Source organism: Mus caroli, unplaced genomic scaffold (assembly GCF_978045245.1).
Source record: "Mus caroli unplaced genomic scaffold, Mus_caroli_1 scaffold_20, whole genome shotgun sequence".
Classification (NCBI taxonomy): Eukaryota; Metazoa; Chordata; class Mammalia; order Rodentia; family Muridae; genus Mus; species Mus caroli.
In genome coordinates, this window is record NW_028227275.1 from 26,543,618 (window position 1) to 26,570,832 (window position 27,215).

At 43.5% G+C, this 27,215-nt stretch overlaps 1 protein-coding gene across 2 annotated transcripts in view; it reads left to right on the plus strand.

Moving 5' to 3' along the window:
- Nucleotides 1–27,215, plus strand: part of Pank1 (pantothenate kinase 1) — a 67,397-nt gene that overhangs the window by 15,035 nt on the left and 25,147 nt on the right. For both annotated transcript variants that reach the window (XM_021152494.2, XM_021152495.3), the window contains exon 2: nt 21,744–22,096. In XM_021152494.2, the coding sequence (XP_021008153.1) occupies nt 21,744–22,096 (353 nt within the window). The remainder of the gene's footprint in view (nt 1–21,743; nt 22,097–27,215) is intronic.

Genomic DNA, 27,215 nt, shown 5'->3' on the forward strand with positions numbered 1-27,215 from the left:
TATATAGCAAGACCCTGTCTCAGAAAGCAGCCCTGTAGCACACACACACACACTCACACACAGAGGCAGATGGGGAGGGTAGGAGTGGGGGGTGGGGTGGGAACCTCAAAGAGAGAGAAAAAGAACAATATATTTTTGGTATGTGTGTAGGAGTGTGCCTGTGTGTATGTATGTTTTGGTGTGTGAGGGTATATCTATGCATCTGTGTACTTTCGAGGTCAGAGAACAGCTGTGCCATTCCTCTTATTCAAACATATTTCACCTTTTGTTTGAGACCGGGTCTCTCATTTGCCTGGAATCCCCAGGTAGGCTAGTCTAACTGGCCAGAGAGCTCCAAAGATCTGCTTGTCTGCTACCTGCCTTTGGAAATAGGAGCATGTTCCACTATGCCTGGATTTTTCTGTGGGCTCTACAGATCCAGATTTTTGGTCCTTATTCTTGTAAAGCGAGGGCTTGAGCACTAAGCCATCTTACCTACCATCTTTTTAAAATCTTTAGTATTTGTATATTCAATTTTTAAGACAAGGTCCTGCTATGTAGCCCTCAAACTCCCAGAACTTCTCCTGCTTCAGTCTCCTAAGAACTGTAATTTGAGAAGTGTGCTAGACCAGGGACAGTAGTAAAACAATTACATTTCCTCTTTTTCTCCAAGGTCACTGGGACAAGGCCAGTAGAAACAGGTAGACCTATCTAGAAAATCATTAAGTCCAAGAGCTGAACTTAGGCCTGGAGTCTGGAGTCCTGGGTTACTGGGAGTTGTGGATTTGCCACACTGATCTTTAGATACTGTGTTGGTGTTTCAAAACCAAGCACAAAAGCAGACAGACAACTGAATGTGCTTAGTGCTGCTGTTGTTAAGAATTCCCAGGAAGGACATGAGGTATAGGCTATCTGTCTCTTCTCTGTGTAACTGCCAGAGTTGGCTTGGTTTTGTCAACTTTATGAAAATATGCTTCAAAGGCATTTTACACACCCCTCCCTTTCTTGATAGAATAAATATCACTTAATACATTTTAACAATTTAGAAGTATCACCAATAGCAATTTTATACTGAATTACAATAGAGGGAAGTCTAACATAATAAGTTATTTAAATTAGTTCATTCAATGAGCATGTTGTATAGAGTTATGGCAGCTTAAAACCCTGAAGGGTTCAAATATTACATTCAAAACCCTTTATTTTGTTGTTGTTGTTGTTGCTCGTGGTGGTGGTAGGTGGTCATGGTGGTGGTGGTGGTAGTTTGGAGCTATTGCTCAGATGGGATAGTGCTTAGTCTGTTCTACTCCATGTGATGAGTTTCAGGACAGCCAGGGATACATAGATTCTATCTCAAAAAACAAACAAACAAACAAAAAAACAAAACCAAAACCAACTAACCAAACAAAATCTAACAAACAACAAAGCCCCCCCTAATTAATGATAACATTCTGGCAATGCTGGTCATATTAGTTGGCTATTGCAGTTCTGCTGTTGGATGGGTTTTACAAGACCTGTGGTAAGTATCTTCTGAATTGTTATGAACAGTCCTGGAGTCCTGGTGGCCTGTAGATGAATGTCAGCAGTACATGAAGAAGTAGCCCACACTCCATTACACCACTTGTGCATGTACCAGCCTCAGCTAAAGCTTAGTCAAGGCTCGGGCATTTCTGTGTGGCCACTGCTCTTACTATGGCTTAGGGCAGTTGCCTAAGAAGTCAACGTATAACCTGCCAGGCCTTGGCTAACACTCTCTTATTATGTGAGCGCTTGCTAAAAGGCTTGGATGACTTCCGTTTGATTTTTATATTTATCATGAGCAGAGTGAAGAGTTGTTAAATATTTTTCGTATTCAGCTTTTTATGGAAGACTTTCTATAAACATTTCTACGCCACTGAATCAATTCTGAGTCAAATTTCTAAGTGGGGAAAATGGCTGTTCAAAAACACTTAGGATTTGCACTGGTTCTGGAAATTGGGTTTCTGTCTGTATTATGTAAGGCAGTAGAGTACACAAATGGGTTGGCCAGGCATGAGACCTCATACCTCTACATGGAGTGTGAGACAGCAAGGCAGAGGGATGGCAGTGAGTTTGTGGCCAATCTGGTCTGAAGAGGGAGATCTTGTCTCAAATAAACAAACTGGTAAATAAATACGTGCTGGAATTCATGAAAATGAAGCTGTTCTATGAGACAAATTTCTTGCCTTTATTCAAAACAGTATCATTATTCTTATTAATCATTGTACTATTTACTTTTATCGCTGTGGTAAAATACCAGCACTAAAAGCAACTTAAGGAAGAAAGAAATTATTTTGGCTTATGGTTCTAGAGTAATATAATCCATCAGGACAGGCAGGCTGTGTGGTTACAGTTTCATCCATACTCACAAAGCAGACAGAGACCGGAAGTGGGCAACTCTCCAACAGCCAGTGAGTTTCAAATACATAAGCCTATGGGAGACATTTCTCATTCAGACCATCATTATTATCTTTAAATGTTGTGGTATGATTTGTAAATTTATGCAAGGAGGCTTGCTTTTATCTGCCTTATGTGGGTTTCAGAGGTAAAACGGAACAAAAGAATTCCAAAGCCAGAGTTTGAAAACGTTGCCTCTTTTTCATTGTCTGTTTTTTCTTTATCTGGGGTGGGGTGTGCCACATCACCAGTCTGGCCTCAAGTTGAGGATCCTCTCACTGCAGCCTCTGAAGCGCTTGGATTACTGATCCTAATGTAGTGCTCAGCAGAAAGAGCCCTCTCCTCTCCTCTCCTCTCCTCTCCTCTCCTCTCCTCTCCTCTCCTCTCCTCTCCTCTCCTCTCCTCTCCTCTCCTCTCCTCTCCTCTCCTCTCCTCTCCTCTCCTCTCCTCTCCTCTCCTCTCCTCTCCTCTCCTCTCCTCTCTCTCCCCCTCTCTTTCTTTCCTTTTTTCTTTTAAACAGAGGGTCTCTTATAACTCAGGCTAGCTCTGAACTCCATAGTCAGTCAAAGATGACCTTAAACTTTGACCTTCCTTCTATACCTCCAGAATTCTGGGATTGTAGGCATGCATGCACCACCATGTTCTGGTGTGTTGGTTGGTTTTTTGTTTTTTGTTTTTGTTTTTTTATTTGTTTTTGTTTTTGTTTTCTCTTTTCTTTTCTTTTCTCTTTTCTTTTCTTTTTTTCACTGCTGTAACTTGAAACTGGGTAATCACTGTACCAAATGAACCACATTTCTAGCCCCGAAAACGCTTTTCTCCTTTTCTCCTTTTCTCTTTCCTCCTCCTCCTCCTCTTCCTCCTCCTCCTCCTCCTCCTCCTTGTTATGACAGAGTCTTTACATCACTGTGGCTGTCCTGGAACTTACAGAGATTCACTCACATAGACCGTGTGTCAAAGACAAGCAAATACCAACTTTAAAGAGTGGAGTAGAGAGTTACCTGGCAGGTGCAAGGCTCTGGATTCAATGCTTAATAGTGAAAGGAAAAACCAAAGCTAAACTATGAGACTCCTAAGGGCAAGGGAGGTACTTCCAAGTGTAAGCTACGTGAGCATCTCTTATGTCATTTTCTTCCCAGCATTTGGCTGCTTGAACGTGTTTTCAAGAGCCAGGCATAGTGACATGTGCCTCTCCTCCCAGCCCCCTTTGCTGCCCTTCATTCTATGAATATATCACACCTTACTTATTCACGTTTATCAATTGGTAGGCCTTTGGCTTGTTTCCACTTGGGAGATGATGATAATGGCTCCATGAACATTCTTTTAGGTCCTCACACGTCCTCACCAACACTTGGTGCTACCCCTCCCTTTTAATTGCCCCCCCATTGGGTTTGAAATGCTATGTTGTTGTTGTTGTTGTTATTCTATTGCTGCTGATGCTGCTGTTGCTGTTGTTTTGGGTTTCACTGGCATTTCCCAGAGCTAAACATCTTATGTACTTATTGCTGGCTAGACTCCTTAAACCCTTCAGACATTAACAGCCTATGACTTATAAGTTTTGTACATTTGAGTCCTGTGTCTAGTTAAATTATGTTTCTGCCATGGCTTCAAAGTGCTGCACTCTGCTTGGTGGTCACTAGCTTTAAGAGGCTGACCTTCCAAGTACAGACGAACTGTTTTAATTAAATAGGGTTCGGGTCTCAGACTGAGTTTCATTTCTTCCTTCTAGACTATTGTTCTTAATTAATGCTTAGTCCTTGTGGATTCGAAAGAATGTAACCACTAAGGGGACCATATGCATTTACTATGTATGAACTTTGTTTGCCACAATATCTTTCTCTGTCTAGGAAAACAAACAAGCGAAAATCCTATTCAGTGGGTAAATGAATAAAAACGTATCTGTTCTCCACCTCTGTGGGGTAGGTGCTTGTGACCGTGTCTTTCAGCTTGCGTTATCACAAGAGCAGTTAGTTGGTATACTCTTGGTCTTTCTCTCTTTCACCCCAGACAAGCTGTAAAGATTTATTAGACTTTCATAGTTGAGGCTGAAATGAATGAAGTTTATTTTGGTGGATTTGCTGTGCTTGGTGATGCCACTTAGCATTGTTCTTTCCAACGCCTCTTTAATTAGCGACTCTGTAACATTAAATTATCCAGAGCATCCCTAGGGTAAGCCAGCATGCTCTGGTGGCTTGTCCAGACAGAAAGCTAAACCCCTTGGTGGTTTAAACTGGGATTTGTCTAAGCAGGTAATGAGATTACCATCTTGAGCCCTAGCACAGGGCATTAGAAAGCAGAAGGAGCTCTACCTGGGTGGACCCTGACCAGCTCTGGTTGGTGGAGCTGGTCACATCGAAGACAGTCACACAGGTGTCTGGTGAACAAGTCCCTTTACATCCAAGTGTGGCCAGATCATTGGGATTTTTGTTTCATTCAGAAACGATTCCTAATTAAGAAAGTAAGGCATTATGTGCCTTCTCCTAGGGAGACAGGAGCAAACATTATTATCCTCTACAGATAGAGCATTGACCACAGGCCCACCAGTGAGGAGACCCAGCTCCAGCATAGTGAGCTGGTGAGTTTACTGGGGTTGCTTGTAGGTGTGTGGGTGACTCAAAGGCAGCTACTTCATTAAAAGACCTGTGGGGAAAGAGCAAAGACTCATGAGAGCTGCATCCCTGAACACCTTGTAGTCAGACCTAGAGAGTCTCCTTTATGCCCGTGACGAATCACTGCATCTGTAGCGTTGGTGTGGGGCCTTGTGAATCTTCTAAGTTTTGGGAACATTCCTAGTTTTCAGAGCCCCTTTCTTCCCTCTAGGGAGATTTTCATTGTGAAGGAAAGAGCTGCACAACACGGTATTATTAAAGGAAAGTTGATATTCATTTTCTATTTTGGGCAGAACCATTAGCTTCTTGGTGCAAAATAAGAGTGGTGCCTGCAGCTGTCTGTAACTTCATTCCCCCTCTAGACAGCCTAGGAATGGTAATGTAGAATAGGAATTGCATTTAGTCTCCCCACTTCCCCATTTCCTCTCCTTATAACCAGGATTTGAAAATGAGGAGCTTGACAGACATCTATGGTTCTGTGGTGAAGATAAGGTCACTGTTTTCTTCTGTGACTTCTGTCATAAGGGTGGCATGGAGAGTCTCCAGGACCTCAGGAGTAAAAGCTGCTCTTTCTGAGTGCTTGTTTTGTTTGAGTTGGTAGCCAAGGCTAACCTCAAAGAACATACATCGATGCTCCATTCCCTTTGCAGTGTGAGAATTATAGGTGTAGACCAGCATGGCCAACTGAGAAATGTTTCTGGAACTTTTGAGTTTGGTATTTTGGATCACCTCCAGCTCCATCTTGTTTCTGTCTGGTCCAAATCTAAGCTGAGAGTCTGTTTACTGGCTCTAGCAGAAGGCAGCCTCGGTCTATTGTCTCCTTTGCCCCTGCAAGAGCATCTTGCTTTTTAAACCCAAGCCTCAAAACAGACTTTTTTCTTCTTTTTTTTTTTGATGTTGACCTTTCAGCCTGTTTTGATTTCATGTGGTTATCTGTGTTAAGGTCAGCCACATGGGCTGCAAATAAAAGAACTGGGCACCTGAACTTCCTAACTATTTGACTGAGTACTGTTGCCAGACCTGGCTTCGGTCTGAAGGAATGCATGCTTATCTCGACAATGGTCTTCACTGAGAGAGGGGAGCCATCAAGGGAAAGTCAGAGGCGTTCCGAGCTGCAGCCCTGGGGTTAATCATGCATGGGATGATGCCTTCAACGTCAGAATCTAGAGTTAAAAATTGAAAATCACCCGCAATATTCATAAAGTAAATTGCTCATGAAGAATCTTATTAAGATGCTGTCAGACGTGTCCCTGGGAACTTCGGTGGCCGCTGGGTCACTGCGGTGGCACTGCCCTCAGCTGTCAGCTGCAGGGCTCTATTCTCAAGAGTTGTCAGAAGGGGCAGCTTGGTCCCGTGCCAGCTTCTCACTTAAGATGTGCTCCAGCTATTTATACCGTTCATCTGGATTCAGCTAGTGTAGCAGTTCTGAGTTTGACTGAAGGGGCCCCTTGTTGAAAACCTTTCCTGAGCACTGCTACAGTCCCGTGGAACCCAAATCTTGATGTGATAGCTTGGCATTCTGCACTCTTTGTTTTTGTTTTTATGTCTTATGGTGTGTGTATGTGGGGTGGGGGGCGTGGAATTGAACTTGCCTCATGTGTTGTGGGCAAGTACCCTTCCACTGAGACCTACTCCTCGTCTGGCAATCTGTATTTTTAGTCTCTGCCTTACGTGTTTCTTTTTTGGTTTTATTTTTCTTTTGGCTTTACGATTTGGTAGAATTGAGTGGGCATGGCCGCAGTTTTAAAAAAGTAACCGTAATTAGGGCTGGCTGAATGGCTCAGCCAGCAGAGGTGTCTGTCACATGACCCTGGCAACTTGTGTCTGATCCTTAGAATCCACAGTGAGAAGAGAGAACAACTCCCCCAAAGTTGTCCTCTGACCTCCACACCTGTGCTGTCACATGAAATTATCACATCCCCAGGCATACACTAATAATAAATTCTTACTTTCAAGTCTGATTGTACTGAACACCAGAGTCGCAGTTGCTTTAAAGAAATATGATTGTAAATAAGCCAAAGAGACCCAGTTTAAATTCCAAGTGCACAGTAGATTCTGGTGTGGCGGTCATTTCTGTTGCTGAGGTTAAATATACAGCAAAATGTAAAGAGGTCAGCTTTTGTGGGCCCCGTCCCCATCTGCCTTTGTCTGTTTCATCAAGAAAAAGTAAAAGGGCCGGGCATGGTGGCGCACATCTTTTTTTTTTTTTTTTTTTTTTTTTTCGAGACAGGGTTTCTCTGTGTAGCCCTGGCTGTCCCGGTTTCTCTGTGTAGCCTGGCGCACGCCTTTAATCCCAGCACTCGGGAGGCAGAGGCAGGTGGATTTCGGAGTTCGAGGCCAGCCTGGTCTACAAAGTGAGTTCCGGGACAGCCAGGGCTACACAGAGAAACCCTGTCTCGAAAAAAAAAAAAAAAAGAAAAGAAAAAAGACAAAGTAAAAGGAAGATGTATTTTGTGATTATGTTTGTGTGTTAACTATCTGTTTCCTTCAACCTAAAAGTTAATGGTTTTGTGGAGTATGTTGGCACATGTCTTTAATCCTGGCACTCAAGTGGCAGATACAGGTTGATTTCTATGAGTTTGAGGCTAGCCTGAGCTGCATAGCCAGTTCCCAGCCAGCCAGGGCTGCACAGTGAGACTGTGTCTCAGAGAGGCGGGAAAGGGATGAGGTGTGTGTTCATGGTCTCTTTAGATTTATTGTTTTGTTTTGTCTTGCTTTGTTTTTTTTTTGAGAGCCTCACCCTGTAGCCCAGGATAACCTTGGACTATGTACCCCAAGCTGGCCATAAACTCATGGTTGTCTTCTTAACTCAGCTCTCAATGCTGAGGTTATGGATATGTGCTTCTCTGCCTGGAGATTCTCATTTTAAGGGAACTAATTAATATCCACACATTCTGATTTTTTTTGGGGGGGGACAGGAACTTTGTATGTGTTGTAGGCTGGCCCCACGTTCATGGTCCTCCTTCCTGATCCACTGGTTAGGAAGTTCTGACCTCCTGGTCCCATGGTCCAAGCCCACTGAGGCCTGAGATTACAGGCAAGCCCCACTCACCTGACTTCTCAGCCATGCTTGATGGCTAGTATCCAGTGGATGTGACAGCAGCTCTATCATGGTGGTAGGTATGAGTAAGGTCTTGGCTCAGAGGGAAAAAAGTTGAATTGGGGGATACAGGCATTCTGTTTTCCGTGGGAAACCAGTGATTGGCTATTAGCTGCCTGAAATGAAGTTATAGCAATTTCTTGTTTTTTTCCACTATTACGGAGGTTTTAACCAGGAATTTAAAAATAACTCGGATTATTAAGTTTAGCTGTGTTGTTTCTAAAAATCGAAAAAAGTCAAAACTTCAGCAGAGGACAAAAGATCACCCCATTCTGTGACCTATTGATAATAGTAAGAATTATTTCTTGTAATTGCTCAAGGCCAGTTTTATCTGTTGATAAAACTGTAATTGTACAAAATGTGCCATTTAATCACCCTCCCCAACCTTAACCAGAGTTTCTTTTAACGTCCTTAAATTATGTCCAACTTTTTTAAAATTTATTTTATCATGTGTATGAGTGCTTTGCTTGCATGTATGTCTCTGCATCATGTGCATGCCTGGTGCCCATGGAAGTCAGAAGGGGAGACTGGATTCCCTAAGGCTCTGGTTGCAGAGTGTAAGCTGCCACATGGATGCTGGGAAGAGAACACAGGTCTTCCTGAAGAGCAGCCAGTGCTCTCAACCTTCTCAGCCATCTCCAGCCTCCAAACCAAATTATTTAGACCGGAATGTGTTGTTCCTTTGTGCCAATGGACAGTCATTTGTTTATCCAGCCCTGCATTTTTAGACATTGATGCTTCAGGTTTGTTTGTTTGTTTGTTTGTCTTTTGTTTGAATTGCTAGAGATCAAACCTAAAGCCTTATACACACGAGGCAAGCATTCTACAGCTGGGGCACATCTTGGCCAAAGTTTGAAATTTTTATGCTAATTTCTTTGGACACATTTATAATTATGTTCTCAGGGTTGGAATGAAGAATCAATGGTTGAGAATCTGGGACTTTTGGGTGTAGATTTCTGAATGGCCCCATGAAAAAGATTGCCGTTTAGGTGCCCATTTGTGGTGTGAGTACTTGTACCCTTGACAGTATTGGCAGTTACCACATGACTACAATATAAACTCAGGCAGTCCAGCATGCATTAACTTTAGAGAAACACTGACTTTGGTTTCTTTGTATAGAGGATGAAAAGTTTAACACATCTGTGTGCAATAATTATAGGTCTCTTCATAGTGCTACAGAAACCCTTTATTAAATTTTAAGGTCTTTAAAGATAGAGTTTTTGAACTCTTGGTTTTATGCTGTTGACATATAGCTTTAGAGGACTTAATGTGTGTGCATCTGGAATGCTGGAGTATAAGAACCAGGCAGAACTTCAGCAATCCTTCAGTTTGCCTCCATATACACATCAGCAAGTTGCTCAGTTAAGAAACATTTCCATATAACTTTTCACCAACAGGACCCTTAGTTGCAAGCATCAGATAACTCAACTCAGACTGTCCTAGCAGAATGGAAGATTGGCTCATGGCACTGAACTGGGTTTTTGTGTCTATTGTTCTAATAGCTGACGTGGCTGAAACCGAACTGGGATCTGATATCTATTGTTCTAATTGCTGATCTTGGAGAATTACTTGATCCCTTTATTTGTATTTTATTTACTTTTGAGACACTGTCTCATTAGTTACTTCATGCTGGTCTGGAACTCATCGTGTTTGGGTTCTTAGTATGGCTGGAATTCCAGGCATCTACCACTATGCCAGGCTTCATTGACCTTCATTTATTAGACAGAATATTGAGTTTGAGGTCCCTTCTGTCTTTTAAAGTTTTCTCTCTATATACTAACAAATAATTAAAATGAACTATCAACCAAATCTATACATTATGAAGGGAAGGCTGGCTCTCAGAGACAAGATAGAATTACAGAGATTGTGTTTGTTTGAGTGGTATTGTAATTGTACCTAAGACCTCATACATGGTAACTATGAACTTTATCACTGTACTGTACCTCAGCATACAATTTGATTATCCACTTGGCTCTTTCTTTTCTTTTCTCTACTGTACAAGTCCTGTTCAGGATTGAACTCTAACCATTCTTGTGTGTTCAGCAATTGCCTCTACCTGCTGAACAACTTCAACACCCCATAGCATGATTCTAACTTCCTGCAACTTTGAAAGAATTGTTACTTTCCAAGGTCATTGAGGCAGGCACCTGCCCAAGGGAGCCATAATTGCTCACACAGGTGTCTAATTAACAATCAGAAAGTACTGCTTAAACATAGGTGTATTCTGATGTGTTAAGTGTCATTGGGCAATTACATCACTGTGCAAGGGTGATAAAATTTACACAATGGAAGATAGCTGTACTGTCACTTTGGTGCTAATCTTAGGGGACCACTATCATTGACCAAAAATTTATGCTGCTGACTGAGTGTTAGGAAGTGTTGTCTCACTGTGACATTCAAGTCTCTGTAGCCAACTAAAGAAAGCCTCAGATTTTCCCGGAGTTCTAAAGAACTGTGAAGTCAAGAGGAGATAGATTTTTTTTTCTTGCTAGACTCCTTTATATCTTTAAAATCAGCCCTGAAGCCAGTAGGAAACTTCTTGTAGTTCCAGTGTAGTCTGCATTCTTCCTCTTGTCCTTGACCCTTTATGTTCTGTTGGGGTCACCATGTACCCTTGAAAGTCAGCACAGGAAACAGACCATCTCAGATGGTCCTAGTATTCAAAGAGACTTTAAGGAACAACTTTGAGACCAGTATGGTGGTGCACACTTGAAATCCCAGCCCTCAAAAGAGGCAAGAGGATCAGGAGTTTACGGCCATCCCTGGCTAGATCCAGTTTAGAGATTGCCTGGGCTACAGACTTGACCTCAGAGAAAAGAAAGAAGCAACAAAGGGGTGTTGAACGGAACAAAAAGACTTTGCTGTGAAGCTCACGAATCAGGAGCCAGATACCTGTAGGTATTGTAGGGAGGAGGAAAGGTGAACACCTGCAAAGGCACGCATGTTACAGTGAGAACCGAGGCTCCAACTGAAAGGAAAACTAATGGCAAACCCAGCAGAGTGGGGCACCGAGGAAGACGGATAAGATGGATAAGAGAGCTTGTAGCTGGGTATGAGCTAGCCATATGGACTAGCCAAGAGAAGAGCAGGCTCCAAGAAGAAGGCCAGTTATGGTGGGTCATCTGGATAATGTCTACAAGATTTTTCTTCTCTGGGAAACACATGCACCGCACTATTAATTATTCTTGATTTTTTATATGTTGGTTCTAATGCAATTCGGTATATTACACTAAGCTGTACGTGAAGATGGTTTCTAACAAGCTTGTTCCATTTCAGGAAAAAGACCACTAAAAATCCTGTAGGTAGAAATAACCAAGAACACTGCAGCCATCTATTCCCTAGTAGTTATGATATCAAAGAGAGCTCCATGCAGTTGCCAGCACTTGAGATGCCTTCAAGGTCAGAGGAAATAACACCAGCTAGTAACTGATGTTCAACCGTCAGTCAAGATCAACCACTAAGAAGCCAGAGATTTGAAAATAATTAACAATTAGTAAGACACCTGCAAGGTCAAAAGGCAGTAATGCTGGCAAAGTGACTAATAGCTAGCAGATAGCTAAGCCAATAGCTAAGCCAGGGTCTAAGATGGATTTGGGGGCGAACTGCCACCACCCTTACCTGGATGTGTAGCATATGGATAACACACACATAGAATATGGAAGTCCTCCATTGGTTCAGTCCATGATAGCTCAGAGATTAACTGGTTTCAACAGAGATTCATTACCTCTGCCTTTGTCCAGTTTCTGCCATTGCTCACACAACACCAAATAAAGGAAATTCAATGGTCTCTTCCCCTCTTGGAAAACATTTCCTTAATCTCAGGCCTTTGTCTCATTATCTTAGTTTCTCAGTTTCCTTGACTTCTCACTTTTATGTAACAATTCTTTTTTATTCTTTATCATTTATGTTTATTTATTTTATGTATATGGATGTTTTGCCTGCATGCCTGTATGTTCACCCTAACTGTGTCCAGTGGCAGTGGAGGTCAGAAGACAGCATCGAATCTTCTGGAACTGATGTTAAACAGGTGGTGGTTTCTGCCATTGGGGTGCTGAGAATCAGACCCAGGTCCTCTGGAAGAGCAGTCAGTATTCTTACCCATTGAGCCATCTTTCCAGTTTCTCTGTAAATAATTCTTAACAAAGCCTGCATTCTCGTATATACCCCCTGAGAGTTCACGTCATTAACCATGGGGGAGAGACAGTGAACTTTGGCAGCGGAGGACAAGTGGAAGTCCTCATGTCATTAGGTCCATGTCCTATTGTGAACCCTGGTCACTGCTGCCTCTCTGACATTTGTTCCCAGGTTGATAGAGGGGTCGTTGCTGTTCTTCATGTTCACACGTTGATGTACAAGTTTGCCATAGGTCCAGAGCAAAGCGGCTACCTGGTTCTTAATCTGGAACCATGAGTGTGGGCCAATCTTTTCTCTCTGTAAGCAGATTATCTCATATGGCGTTGGACTAATTCAGTACTGACTAATATAGCAGGCCTGGCCTATGATAATGAAGAACCAGCTCAATGGCTTAACAGAAACAAAACTCAGGCCGCAGCTGGGGGATGACTTAATTGGAAAGCCAGGACGCACACGGTGGAAGGAGAGAACTGACTCTACAAGCTATCTTCTGACCTCCACACACATGCAAATAAATCAATGTGTTAAATTTATTTTGATTTTTAAAAGCCATTTGACTGGAGAGGTGACTCTGGTTAAGAGCGTATTTTGGTCTTGAAGAGGACCCAAATTCACTCCTCAGCACCCACTTCAGGTGACTCCCAACTGCCTGTGACTTCAGCCTCAAAGGATCGGTTGCTCCTGCCCTCCACAGACGCACACTGACATTCACACACACAATTAAAATTACACATTTTTTTTTAAAAAGGCAAGTCAACTGAAGGGTGACAGGGAGTCCACTGTGTCCTGTCTTCATTCTGAGACTCAGCTGACAGAGCAACCTACGTCTTGCTGTTTTGGCAAAGGGCCCTACAGAGTTTCCAACCATCTGAATGCCCTTTTACCTGGAAAGAACGCACATTCATAACTCAGTAGCCTGATTGGGAACACTGCCCAGGTCAGTTATCAAATGGCAGGAGTTGCTATCTAACCTCACTGGGCCTAAAAGGAAAAGTCCAGAGTTATCCAATCAGAGGCCCAAGCGACTGCCACATCTCGCCCCTTCTGCTGACCAGATAATTCATCTTACAGATGAAATAAATCCTAATCTTCGTCAAAGGAAGACTGTCCCACAGTGTCCTGGCGAGTCACAGCATCCGGGTGACACCTAAACAGGGCTCTAAATTAGGTGGTATAAAGTCATTTCTAAATAAACTTGGGTGTTTTACGTATTGATTTCAAAACTTCTGAACAAAAGACAAGCTATTTGTTCTACTCGCCCCTCCCACTGTATACTAGTGTAGCAAAAACGAAGATTGGAGAAGTCAGTACACACAACACTGCTGTGCTGTTTAGAAAGGAGTGGATTGGAACCACTCTAAAATACAGAAAGAATTCTAAAATCTTCCTGGGAGATCTGCCCCCAAGTGGAGAATGTCCCTTTGGGGCCTGAGGGAGAGCTTTTCATCTCTCCTGAGCACTGTGTTTACCCTTTTTAGCCCTATCTGTTAGATAACAATTACAGGCAGCTATTGTTTTGAATGAAGCCTCATCAGAAGCTAACACCCACACTGGAGTTATCAACACTGACCCGAAACTAAGCTATTTATCTTATCTACCACGAAATCTAGATTACAGAAAATAATATCCTAGTCTTCCAACCAGGCCAGGTTGAGGGCCAGTAAAATGGTTGGATTTTATAAAAAGCACCTGTCCCACGAGCCTGGGGACCCTAAGTTTGATCCCTGGATCCCATAGTAGAAGAAGACAACCAACTCCTAAAAGTTGACCTCTGACTTCCATATGCTCCGAAGCACACACACGCCTGCACTCACAAGTATACCTGAAACACCAAATAAGATAATAATGAGACGAACAAGTTGAACCGACAGATCAGGGATTCCCTTGGTGGTAGCGAGAGCTTTATCTTTACGCACAAGGTGCAACCAGAAAGAACCTCGTGTTGAGCTATTAGCTAGCCATTTTGTTGTTCTGTCTCCTTGGCCCTGTCCAGGTCCTGGAACCACCAGTCTACTCTTTGCTGTTTTATTTCTGGTTTCTTCAGACTTTATAAATAACAACTTTCTTTGCTTTGGCCACCAGGCTGCTTACTGTGTTTTGCAGAATAAAATGTCCAACTGAAATTAGAACCAAAAATAAAGTCAGGCTGAGAGTAGAGGCCTGGCTAAGCAAGCCCGTGGCTCTGGAATTGTTCCCCTTGTCCCCATGGGAGAGAATTTTGTCCTTTGACAAAACACTGGAGAGTTTGCCCTTTACCTATATCTGTTGTTCTCTGACTTAGAGGATCCAAGTTCCTTATAGTCTTGAGCCACTTTCCTGGTTATGGTCAGGCTCAGTCTTTCCTTGGCTGTACACCTTTTCATACGGTTCAACAGTTTCGTACCTCAGATTCCAGTCCCTTTCCACATCCCTATAAATCCCGGACTTCTTCTTCTCCTTCTCCTCCTCCTTCTGTTTTTTTGTTTTGTTTTGTTTTAATGTTTTATTTGTTTTTTTCGAGACAGGGTTTCTCTGTATAGCCCTGGCTGGCTGTCCTGGGACTCACTTTGTAGACCAGGCTGGCTTCGAACTCAGAAAACCACCTGCCTCTGCCTCCCGAGTGCTGGGATTAAAGGCATGCGCCACCCCGCCTGGTAACACTCCCTGCCTTGAGTTTGCTGCTTGCATGTGGTTTTTGCTTCCTCCAAGCTTCTATTGACTCAATGGCTGCTTCTTTGGATCAGTCTGACTTTGCTGGGAGCTGACATTATAAGCTTCTCCCACCCCCACCCTAGCCCCAGTTCTTATCCAAGGGCTGAACTCAAAACCAAACCAACCAACCAACCAACCAACCCAAAACAAAAGGAACATCACCTTAACTCAGAGGTTATCAACCTGAGGGTATCTACCCCTTTGAGGGGGGTCAAATGACCTTTTTACAGAGGTTGCAAATCATATATTTTGCATATCAGATTCATATTAGATATTATGACTCATAACAGTAGCAAAATTACAGTTATGAGGTAGCAGTGAAAATAATTTTATGGTTGGAGGTCACCACAACATGAGGAACTGTCTGAAAGGGTCACCGAATTCGGAAGTCTGAGCACCCCCACCTTAACTCATCTTGGTGTGGACGTCTTAGCTAACAGTGAGAGACAGCAGCTCTCACATTGGGAATGAGGTGGAAAGCATGAAGTGCTCGTGGACCTTGTCACTCAGACTTGGTTTTCATCGGATGGTTCCTCCCTACTCTGTGTATCTGACTCTTAGCCATTAGGCATGACAGACCGACTTAAGTATTAACAGTATACCTTCAAACCACTCTATCCCTCTTCAGCTAAAACTATGGCACAGGCTGAGCATGGCCAGAAGCATTTTAACCCTTTAGACAGTTACTCCCAGACCTGGAGGTAAACGTGGCTTGAAGTGCGTCCACCGGTCTTCCTTCTTGAAGTATGCCCCGAAACTGAGCATGCTCAAGAATATGCCCACCCACCTAAAGTGGTTAGCTTAGAGAGGAGACATTGCTTTGCAGTGACTCCTGGGCTCTCCTTCTCTGTCCTGCTCATATTTCCTGTTGATTATTATTTTTTAAGTGTTGTTTTGTTTTTGTGGTTTTGAGGGTGGCCATGAGTTTCTGATCCTCCATCTCCACGCGCTGAGTGTTGGGACTCCTCCAGGCCTGCGCCACCTCACAGGCTTCCTACTGAGTGCTGGGACGGATGAGCGCCACCACAGAGACTTCCACTCACACTTCCTGGAGTGTTCTTTTCCCCGACTTTGCATCCCGCTGCGATTGGCTAGTGACCACATCCTCTTTGCTTCTTGTTTTTAAACCAGGCAATTATTTTCACTTTAAAAATATAGTCAGTGGTACCTGGAGTGAGCCAGCGCATGCTGCTGACATTTGACTTTCAAACTCTCAGTCGGCCAGCTCCTTCTTCAGGTGTTCTCCTTATCTGCATTTCAAATCGTCACAGATAATTGTTCTACCAGGTGTGTGCCCATCTCCCAGGTCTGTCTCCCACTCTCTGGGGCCTGTTCGCTCACCTCCCAGAGTTATTACGCTTGAAGAACAAAAGTTTATTTACTTATGCTGTCAAAGGGCAGAATCACAACAGATGAGATTATTAATTTTTTTTAAAAAGACATACATTTATTTATCTCATGTCAGGGTGGCTGTGTGCATGTCAGAGTGCACCTGTGGAGGTCTGAGGTGGGTTCTCCCTCACTGTGTGGGTGGGTTCCAGGGATCTAGTTCAGGCTCAGTAGCAGGCACTTTCACCCACTGAGCCTTCTCGAGATCTCAAGGCTGCTGAGCTCAGTTGACTTTGTTTTCGATTTTAAAGTCTAGCACTTTTCCAGGGGGCCAACCAAAGGTGTTTGCTACAGGCAGAAAGGGCCTTGAAAGCAGATATAATAGAATGTAAATAAACCTATTATTTCAAAGCCATTTCCTTCATGGCGGAGAAAGGAAAACAGACTAGAAATCTAGTTGACAACTTCACGTCATTAAGTCATTCCTTCACATCAAGTCATTTCTTCCCGAGTTGATTTTGTTTTATTTCTCCCAGGAAAAGGATCTCACTTATATTCCCTAGCTGGCCTAGATCTCAATAAATAGGTGAGGCTAGACCACAGCTTGTAACAGTCCTCCTGTCTCAGTGTCCAAGGCTAGGCTTGTAGGTATGAACAACTCATAGCTAGGTTACTTGCTTGTGTAAGGATTAGGCCAGAGAGCCCGGCAGTGGGGGTTCACGCCTTTAATCCCAGCCCTTGGGAGGCAGAGGCAGGTTGGTTTCTGAGTTTAAGGCCAGCCTGGTCTACCGAGTGAGTTCCAGGACAGCCAGGGCTATATAGAGAAACCCTGTCCCAAAACAACAACAACAACAACAACAACAACAACAACAACAAAACAAACAAAACAAAAAGGGATTAAGCCAGAGGAGCTGGCTTGCTTGGGGTGGGGTGGAGTGGAGTTCCAATTCCTTTTTTTTTTTTTTTTGAGACAGGATTTCTTTGTATAGCCCTGGCTGTCCTGGCACTCACTTTGTAGACCAGGCTGGCCTCGAACTCAGAAATCCGCCTGCCTCTGCCTCCCAAGGGCTGGGATTAAAGGCGTGTGCCACCACCACCTGGCCCAACTCTTTTTTTCTAATTCAGATTTTTCCGAAGGTCAAACCAATAGCTTAGTTTCAGATGCGTGTGAATGACTCCAAGTAGGTTGCCAGCCTGGAATTTTGGGGAGTAGGGGAGGTGCCAGGTCCAAACAGTGGCCTCTTGTAATTTTTACTTAGCACTTGTTTATGGAAGTGTCCTTGTGGAATTTGAACATGGTCTCCTATTGTTGATTACTCCAGTGCATTTATTTTCAACCTCCTCCCTCACTGGGGGTTTAACCCAGGGCATTGCACTAGTTACACAGGATTCTTAGCTCTGAGTTTGACCAGCCCTTTGTTTTGTTTTGGTTATGACATTTAGTTTGGGGAGGAAGAAGAAGGGGTGTATGCTAGCATTCTGTGTCTAGCATGGGCACGGATTCTGGTAGGTACAGTAGTTAACAGTTGAGTTTGTTCCACATATCTGGCCATCCATCTGTGGTGGTGGGGTGGGGGCATTGGCAGCTACATGGGATGTCCTTCCTTCTTCCTTCCTTTTCTCTCCTATCTCCATTGCCAGGGTAGCTTGTAAGGGAAGCTTGGGTTGAAGCAGATCTTGATATCAGGATGACGAGTACAATTTATACGCATGCCTGGAAAAGCCTTGCAGTGTGAGCAGAAGAGCATTGCTGTGTTCCTTTATGATGGTAGGAAATGGAAGTCAGGCACAGTGACCAGACTCAGCTGTAAGGAATCTGAGGCAGGAGGCTCAGAAGTTTCAGATCAGTCTGGGCTACATAGTAAATTACACATTAGCCTTGGCTATAGGACAAGACCTTGTCTTTCAACCACCTATCCTCTTTAAAAAAAAAAAAAGATGTGATGTAGGTAAATAAAACCAATCCCTCCTTCCTCCTCTTCTGTCCCCCACTTCCCATCATCCCAGGGATAGTTCATCCCAGGCCCGAGCTGTGCTCCTGCGCTGGACCTTCAGTCTTCCCTTCCTGTCTCCTTTTCTCCCATCCCCAGAACCGGATTTCCATTGCTGTTTAAATAAATACACTCCTTCAATTTTTATTCTCTTTTATCTTAGCCCAAACTGCTCATAAAACATTGTGCTGAATTTTCATAACTCTATACTTTTTTTTTCCCTGTTGTTTTGACACTTTGCAAACAGAAGCTTTGAAATGACAAGATTCCTATTTAATTTGCAGAGTGTTCAGGAATCTGTGCTGTGCTTTTAAGAGTCAGGCATTTTCAGTTGCTGGTGCTTATCACGATTTAACCAACTATGAGGGGACTCTTCCTCCTGGAGCCTAGCATCTGTTGGCTCGGTTGGTTCTGGATTACCCGTGTAGTTGTAATGCACTCTAGGTTTTATGTAGTTTGTTCTGGCCGCACAGGGTTTCCCACTGTTGCTGAATTCTTTAACTGCTGCATGCACAGGAAGTTGCCAGGTTATCGTCTTCTCATTCCTTCTGTCTAGCCTCTGCTTGGACAGTCACTCATCCTGACATCCCTGGCACTTCAGGAGATGTAGAGTCTTGTGTAACGTTCTGTAAGCTCGCATCCATAAAATAGGAGTTAGTTTCTCTCATCCTTCTTCTTTTCTTTCCCTGTTTTTTTAAACAAGTAGAAAAGACTGTAGTTCTTTTGGTAGAGTGCTTGCCCCGATTGCATGAGGACCTGAGTTCAATCTCCAGGACCACAAAAACTGGGCGTGGGGCACATTCTTGTAATCCCAGGATTCAGGAAGTGGAAGCTGGGGGGTCAAAAAGTTCAAGGTGATCCTCAGATACATGCTGAGTTTGAGGCCAGTCCGGGCTACATTAGACCCTGCATCAAAGCAAGAAGCAAAATAGAAATGAGATAAACATTGTAACTATGTCTGTGCATACACTGCCCCATTTTTTGCTTTTCTTGTAAATGGAAAATGGAGGAAAGGAATCCCAGTGAGATCATATTTACAGCTGTCTAGTGTCCCCAGTTTGGAAGTCGTGTTCTTAGTTTCTTTGTTAAATGGCTTACCCTCAGTTTTTATTTTGTTTTAATTAGTTGTGTTAATTTGACCATTCTATCAAGATTTACTTTTTTTGTTTTTGTTTTGAGACAGGGTTTCTCTGTGTAGCCCTGGCTGTCCTGGAACTCACTCTTGTAGACCAGGCTGGCCTCGAACTCAGAAATCCGCCTGCCTCTGCCTCCTGAGTGCTGGGATTAAAGGCGTGCGCCACCACTGCCCGGCTAAGATTTATTTTTATTAACTTTAAATTATGTGTATTATTATGTGTCTGTGTGTCTGTGTGTACACATGTGCTCCTGTGCCTGAGGAAGCCAACAGAGACATTGAATTCCTCCAAAGTTGGAGTTACAGATAGTTGTGAGCCACCAAGCATAGTTGCTAGGAATAGAGGCAGGTCTAATTAACTCCTCGAAGAGATAATCCACAATTAGATCATTCTTATAGGTACTATAACAAACAGGCTTAGATGTAGTCCTTGAATACGTAAAATATTTTGTTTTGTTTTGTTGAGGCAGGCTCTCATTCTGTAGCACAGGCTCTTTTGAAACTCAAAACAGGCAAATCTTTCTGCCCAGGGTTCTAGGATTACAGACATTTCTAGATGTGAACCCCATGTCTAGCTCAGGGTCTTCCTTCCTTCCTTCCTTCCCTCCTTCCTTCCTTTCTTTTTCTTTCTCTTTGTGCCCTGGAACTCACTATGTAGACAAGGCTGGTTTTGAACTCACAGAGATCACCTGCCTCCGCCTCCTTGGCGCTAGGTGACATTCGCCAGCACACCTGGCTACTTGTCGTCTTAACACATGTTCTCTAAAACTCTTATCCTCAAAATACTGCAGGAGACCCCCCTCCCCATCCTGTCCCCTTGGCAAATGTCTCCTGTCCTTTGATGAGTCAGGCTTCAACTGCAGCACCGGGGCTTGCTCTGGCACCTGCAAGCACATCAGACTATTTCACCAAGAAAGTCTCCTGGCAGCATTTAGAGTTGGGAAATCTATGGCTTGTGCTTTATGTTTCTTAAAGGATTCGTGATGTTCAAGGCAGGAGAGAGCTGGAGACTGTTCTAACACGCTCATTCCCTGCAGAGACAGGGAAGCTAAGACCCACAGAGGCAGAAGAGAGAGCTGCTCCAGGAAGCCGTGGCTCAGAGTCCTAATCTGGGCTTCTCCTATCACATCCTGCTGCTCCTATACTATGAACCACGCAGGAGTGGATTTTAGACACGGGGCCAGCAAGTGTCATCTTGAACCAAATCGTCTAATAAGGGCAAACAGTTTCCGTATTTTTCTTACTACCTGCTAGGACAAGCAAGCTGCCCAGTCCTTGTTAGTGCACTGCGCTGGAGACATTTTCTTTGTGAACTTTTGTAAAGATGATAGCATCTTTGCTAATTTGCTCTTGTTAGTGGAATTTGTTGTTCTCCTTCCCCCCTCCCTCTCTGTCTTTCTTCCTTCTTCATGGGGTTTCTGTCTCCGAATGGCCTTTCACTCACTATGTGACCCAAGATAACCTAGAGCTTCCGAGCCTCTCTGCAAGCCCTGGGATTACAGACTTGTGTCACTCTGCAACGCTAGGAGGAAACCCAGGGCTCTGTGAATGCTACACAAGCACTTTACCAACCAAGATGCCTCCCAACCCCCGTGTTTGTAGAGTTAATTGGGAAATAACTGCTTGCCAGCTGTTGCCTGGGTGATTTAAGTCATAAATGAGGCAGCAGCAAGGTTTAGGAAAGACGTTGTGTGCATATTTTCCTTCTACACTTTTCCCTCCACCTCCAGGGTAAAAAACCAGGTGGATCTGCCACCAGGAAAAAAAAATTTCGAGATCTCAAGATACACAGTTTAACAAGGGTTTATATAATAATCTGTAGTGCTGAAACAAAAGAAAAATTTTCATAGATGCCTTTTTTTTCCCAAACCAGTCTGTCTTGTCTCTTCTCTCTCCTCCCCTCCCTTTTCTTCCCCTACCCGCCCCCCCTCCCTCCCTGCTTTTCTTTGATACAGTCTCACTCGTGGCCCAGACTGGCCTTCAACTCAGAGTTCTGCCTCAGCTCCTGTGTGCTGAGGTGTGTACCACCCTTTGGGTAAGGTTTCTATAAAGTACCATGTAGAGCATGATCTATGCCACACATGTCTCTAAACCCTGGAATAGCACTGGTGAGGTACTTGAGTCTCAAAAGCACAACTGAGGCTGGATTCTGCAGAATGCTGCGCTGGCTCACTTCATTCTGAGTGCCCGTGAACAGCTGTACCGTAGGAACCTCCATCTCTCTGCACCTTCCTTTAGATCTGTGTACTTGACGGAAAGGAAATTTAGTGCGGAATGCATTTTTTCCTCGTTGAGTATTCAAACACCGAGCCTGCTTTTCATATGTCACATCCTGTGGCCTCATCCTTCTCTCTTCTGTTCCCCAGCATTCCCGTGGTTTGGCATGGATATTGGTGGAACCCTGGTTAAGTTGGTTTACTTTGAACCGAAGGATATCACGGCAGAAGAAGAACAGGAAGAAGTGGAGAACCTGAAGAGCATCCGGAAGTATTTAACTTCTAACACTGCCTATGGCAAAACTGGGATCCGGGACGTCCATCTGGAACTGAAAAACCTGACCATGTGTGGGCGCAAAGGGAACCTGCACTTCATCCGCTTCCCCACCTGTGCCATGCACTTGTTCATCCAGATGGGCAGCGAGAAGAACTTCTCCAGCCTCCACACCACCCTCTGTGCCACGGGAGGTGGGGCCTTCAAGTTTGAGGAGGACTTCAGAATGGTAGGTTGGGCTTGCCCATCTTAGAACAGCTCTCTCTCATGTGATCACAGTGTGCTCATCTCATGCTAAGACCTGGACCATTAACCTTGGGACCTGGGCATGTCTGGGCCGTGGGTTCCTCTTCCATGTGATAATAAATATATGACATTTTCATAGGGTTGTTTCAAGAAAGGTTAAATGAGGAACTATGTCCCTACTCTTACTGAGTACTCAACGTCCGTTATTATCATCACTCTGTAGCACAGGCTGGCCCTGAACTCCGTTTGTAGCTAAAGATAACCAAAACTAATGGTTCTCTCTCCAAGACCTGGTGTGACAGTCATATGCTGCCATGTGAGTGTTTATATGGTGCTGGGATTGGACAGTTACTCCTATGTCATATGTAGAAACAAGATGATATATATCACCTTCAGAGACACTTAACTCAGTTAGTATTGGGTTTTCCCGAGACACTTAATACATAAGCTTGCGTCTGGTTCTATGGGTACATAGACTGAGGTCCACAGGAAGGCTTTCTACACATCTAACTAAGAATGATTGGTTACTTATTCCTGTATGTTCTCATACATAACTCAGTTCTGTGAACGCCATTCAGAAGTTTCTCTTAGCAAAAATAAAATACTTGGTTGGTCGTGATGGCCTGTGCCTGCGATCCTAGTGCTTGGGAGTCAGAGGCGAAAGGACCAAGACTAGCACTCTGTCTCAAAACAGACAAAACCAAAACCCACTTCACTGTGATTCATAGGGGAATTCCTTCATTATTGAGTAGCATTTTAAAGTGCAGAGCGCTTAGTGTCAAATATGGAGAAATAACGTTCAGCCCAGCTTCTCGCTATTTTGCAATCCCTTAACGTCTGTCTTCTAATCTCTCCATCTCCTCAGTTAAGATAGTGATCTCTCTACTGTCCAGCTTCATCTCCTGGGGTAAAGTGAACATAAAACTGAAGTACAGGTGTAGGTCTGTCTCGGAAAGTATAGGCAGTTGGATAAGTGTGTGGACACGGGTGAAGGAAAGGTTGGAAGGTTCCAGGACGGTGCGTTCTTTTCACAGTCGAACACCCATGAGATGTCTTGTAGGATGCGTTTTTTCAAAGCCTGTAGCACTGTGTTTTGTCACACACAAATGTCACTGAATCTTGGTAGGAAATCTGTCACTCTTTGCATAATGAGCGAACACATTATCCGTGGTGTTTAATAAAGCAGTAAGATGCAAACTATGTCACCAAAAGGAACACCATTCACTTCGCTGATTTCAGTGAGTCATTTTATGGAGTGGGTGTGCTGCTGGTAATAAAACCAGGCCCGGGCTTGCGGTGCGCGCACTGTACAAACAGAACTTTCAGTGGATGCTCCCAGAGGAGCTGGTAGTTGTCCTCCAGCAGTATTCTGAGTAAGATTGAATAGCCCCTGGCTTTAGCCATTTTCTTTTGTGTCACCCTTCCCCTGCACAGGTATAGAATTTGATACAAGCGTTTACTAAATTGACACACGGGGTCCCTTCCCCTACAGGAAGACTCAGCAACCAATCAGTTTATACACGTGGAACAGTTAAGGAGCGTAGATGTGAGAATTAGACTTGAGTCCATAGTGGGGGTGAGGGGAATTAACCCGAATTCTAGTCCTGTTTCTGCATTAACCCGCTCGGTGTCTTTTGCTGAGTTTCTCCTGTGGGCCTCAATTTCATCATCTGCAGAACAGAAGACAGGGAAGGCATACAGGACAAAAAAACTGGAAGTGGTTGGTCATAACATTATCGCTCTGTGGCTCTCGGGCCCTTTATATGTGTTTGTAGAGTAATGCCTGCTGGGTAAGAACTGGGCTTGGACTCCATTTAACTTCAGAAGAGAGCTGACTTTGTGTGGGAATGTGGTAATTTCCTCAAGCCCGCAAGTACATGCTATCCTGTCTGTGCACTGGAGATCTGAAGTGAACCAAGGTGACCTGGCAGCTTTATGCAACCTCTGTCACACCTCCATCCCTCTGCAGGGTTTACTCATGGCCTAGGAGAAAGAGTTACTCAATCTGTGTTGGCCATGAGCAAGTGTGTTTCTTAAGGTTCTGCATGGAGAAAGGTCATATAGTCCTTCAGGCAGTGCTCGGAGGAGCCTAATGAATAGACCAGAGCAGGGGGCAAGACTGGAGTATTTGCTAAGCCCTTTGGCCAAGCTGTTTCCATCAATATATTTCTATGATAGGTGTTGGCCAATGTGAAGACAAAATTGAGAAAGATTTCTTTCTGCGTCCTGTTGGAATAAATGATGTGCTTGTATCTAATGTTTGTGGGAATGGATAGGCTCTCCTGCCTTCTTTCTGTGTGCAGCTATTCATCTATTCAACAAATAATTTATCATGCCCTTTCTATGTGCCAAGTAGTATTATGTACAAAACAAATCTCTTGACTACTCTTGTGGTCAATGATCAAATATACAAGTGAATATGCATTGTGTGAGTGTGTGTGTCTGTGTGTCTGTCTGTGTGTGTGTCTATAATGTGTGTTTCTGTGTATGTGTGTGTTACTGTGTGAGTTTGTGTGTCTGTGTGTGTATGTGTCTATGTGTGTGTATGTGTGCCTGTGTGTCTATGTGTCTGTGTGTGTATGTGTTACTGTGTGAGTCTGTGTGTCTGTGTGTCTATGTGTTCTTATGTGTGTGTCTGTGTGTGTGTATGTGTGCCTGTGTGTCTATGTGTCTGTGTGTGTATGTGTGAGTGTGTGTATCTGTGTGTTTGTCTATGCCTCTGTGTATCTGTATTATGAAGGAGAAATAGGGACAAAGTAAGAGGGATAGGAAGTGTTGGGAGGGTCTCTGTATGATGAGGTAACACTGAAATAGAAACCTGGAGGAGTAATAAATACTTCAGTCAAATAAATCCTTTAGTCAAATGCATTAGTAACTATTAAGGCATGAAGCTATCCAGACTCCAAACTCCTGGGTGTTGTAGATTAGAAAGTTGAAGATTTAGGAAGGGTCAAGATATACTCTAAGCAGTGGTTCTCAACCCTTTCATGACCCCTTTCAGTGGGTCACAGATTAGATGTCTACATTACAATTCATAACAATAGCAACAACATTACAGTTATGAAGTATCAAAGAAATAATTTTATGGCTGGGGGTGACCACAACATAAGGAGAAACTGTATTAGAAGGAGAGAGCCACTGCTCTAGGTGCTCCAGGGATGGCTCATCTGTTAAGGATGCTTGCAGCTCAATCATGAGATCTAGAGTTTGGATCCAGGCACCCGCACTGGGCAGTACACAACCACCTGTCACTCCACACCTGGGAAATCCAACATCCTCTTCTGGCCCCTCTGATATACACACATATAAACACCCCCACCCCACCCCCCACCCACATGGGGTGGGGCAGGAATAAAGCAAAAATATATATATATATATATATGTATGCCTCTCCACATTAAATGGTTTGACCAACCTTGAAGCATATGCCTGTAAAGTCATGTTGTTTGTAGAATCACTGCTTTTGGAGTTTGAGAACTCCATTATTATGGCTACATAAAAGCTCTTCGGCAGTTGTTAGTTGTGACAACTATATCGTACATAGAATAGTAAATGCACCTAAACTTTTTGTTTTGTTTTGTTTGTTTGTTTTGTTTTTTGTTTTGTTTTGTTTTGTTTTTTTCGAGACAGGGTTTCTCTGTGTAGCCCTGGCTGTCCTGGCACTCACTTTGTAGACCAGGCTGGCCTCGAACTCAGAAATCCGCCTGCCTCTGCCTCCCGAGTGCTGGGACTAAAGGCGTGCGCCACCACGCCCGGCTTGTTTTTTGTTTTTTGAGACAGGGTTTCTCTATGTAGCCCTGGCTGTCCGGAACTCACTCTGTAGACCAGGCTGGCCTCGAACTCAGAAGTCTGCCTGTCTCTGCCTCCTGAGTGCTGGGATTAAAGGTGTGCGCCACCACGCCCGGTGCACCTAAACTTTTAGGAAGTGTTAATTGCTACTCTGATTTAGAATAACCCAAAAAGCCTATAACTGATGTGATAGTCATTAAATTAGACTCTTCTATGAAATATTTTCAGTCAAGTAGGCTCTATTTCAATTTTATTATTTCTTTCTTGTAGAGTCTCTTTCTTCAGTTTTAATTAAAAGGTTTTGTTTTACGAGTATGGGTTTTTTTCCTGCATATAGGTCTGAGTACCAGTGTCTATAGAGGCCAGAAATGAGGGTCAGATTCCCTGGGATTTGAGTTACAGTTGTGATCCACTATGAGGTGCTGGGAATCAAATTCAGATCGTCTGGAGGAGCAGCCAGTGGTTTTAACCACTCAACCATCTCTCCAGCCCCACTTCCCTTAAAAAAAAAAACAACTATTTTCTATTGAGCATATTAAGATCATGGTCCTAACCAAAATTCTTATTTGAGACAGGATCTTACAGTGTCACCTAACTCCTGATCCTCCTGCCTTTGCCTCTCAGGTGCTGGGATTACAAGTATGCATCACTAGTCCTGACTTAAATTTATGATTGGTGCATATTAGTTTTCAAAATTAGTGATGTAGTAAGCTGGAACATAGATACCTAAGCTAATGTAAGCTGTGGACTGGTGAGATGGCTCAGTGGGTAAAGATGATTGCCAATGAGCCTGACAGCCTGAGTTCAGGCTTCAGTACCCTCATGGTAGAAGGAGAGACCCAACTCTTGTGACTTGTAGTTAGATCTCTACACACACTATTAGACACACTATTACACACACACACACACACACACACACACAGACAAACAAACAGATAAATAAAATTAATGTTAGGTACTAAATGACATTGATACACCAACAAACACTTCCACTGTTGAAACACGACTCTCTACATGATCTGGTTATTCATAACACCACAAAACAGTGTAGATTTTGTTTAATTTTGTAGAGGGATATTTTATCTGCCTATTATCATATCTCATTATCTGCCATGTTTCATACTTTTCTTAACAAGGGTATTAATACTCGTAACAAGAGTATTAATAATGCAACATATTCTGAACAACAGAAAATATAGAGGAAAAGGAGTCCACATTGTTTTCTGTACAGGATACGTGTGAGTTTTGTTCAGTTCAAGGCTAACATTAGTAGACACTAGAAGATATTCTTTTGATTGTTTTTTTTTTTTTTT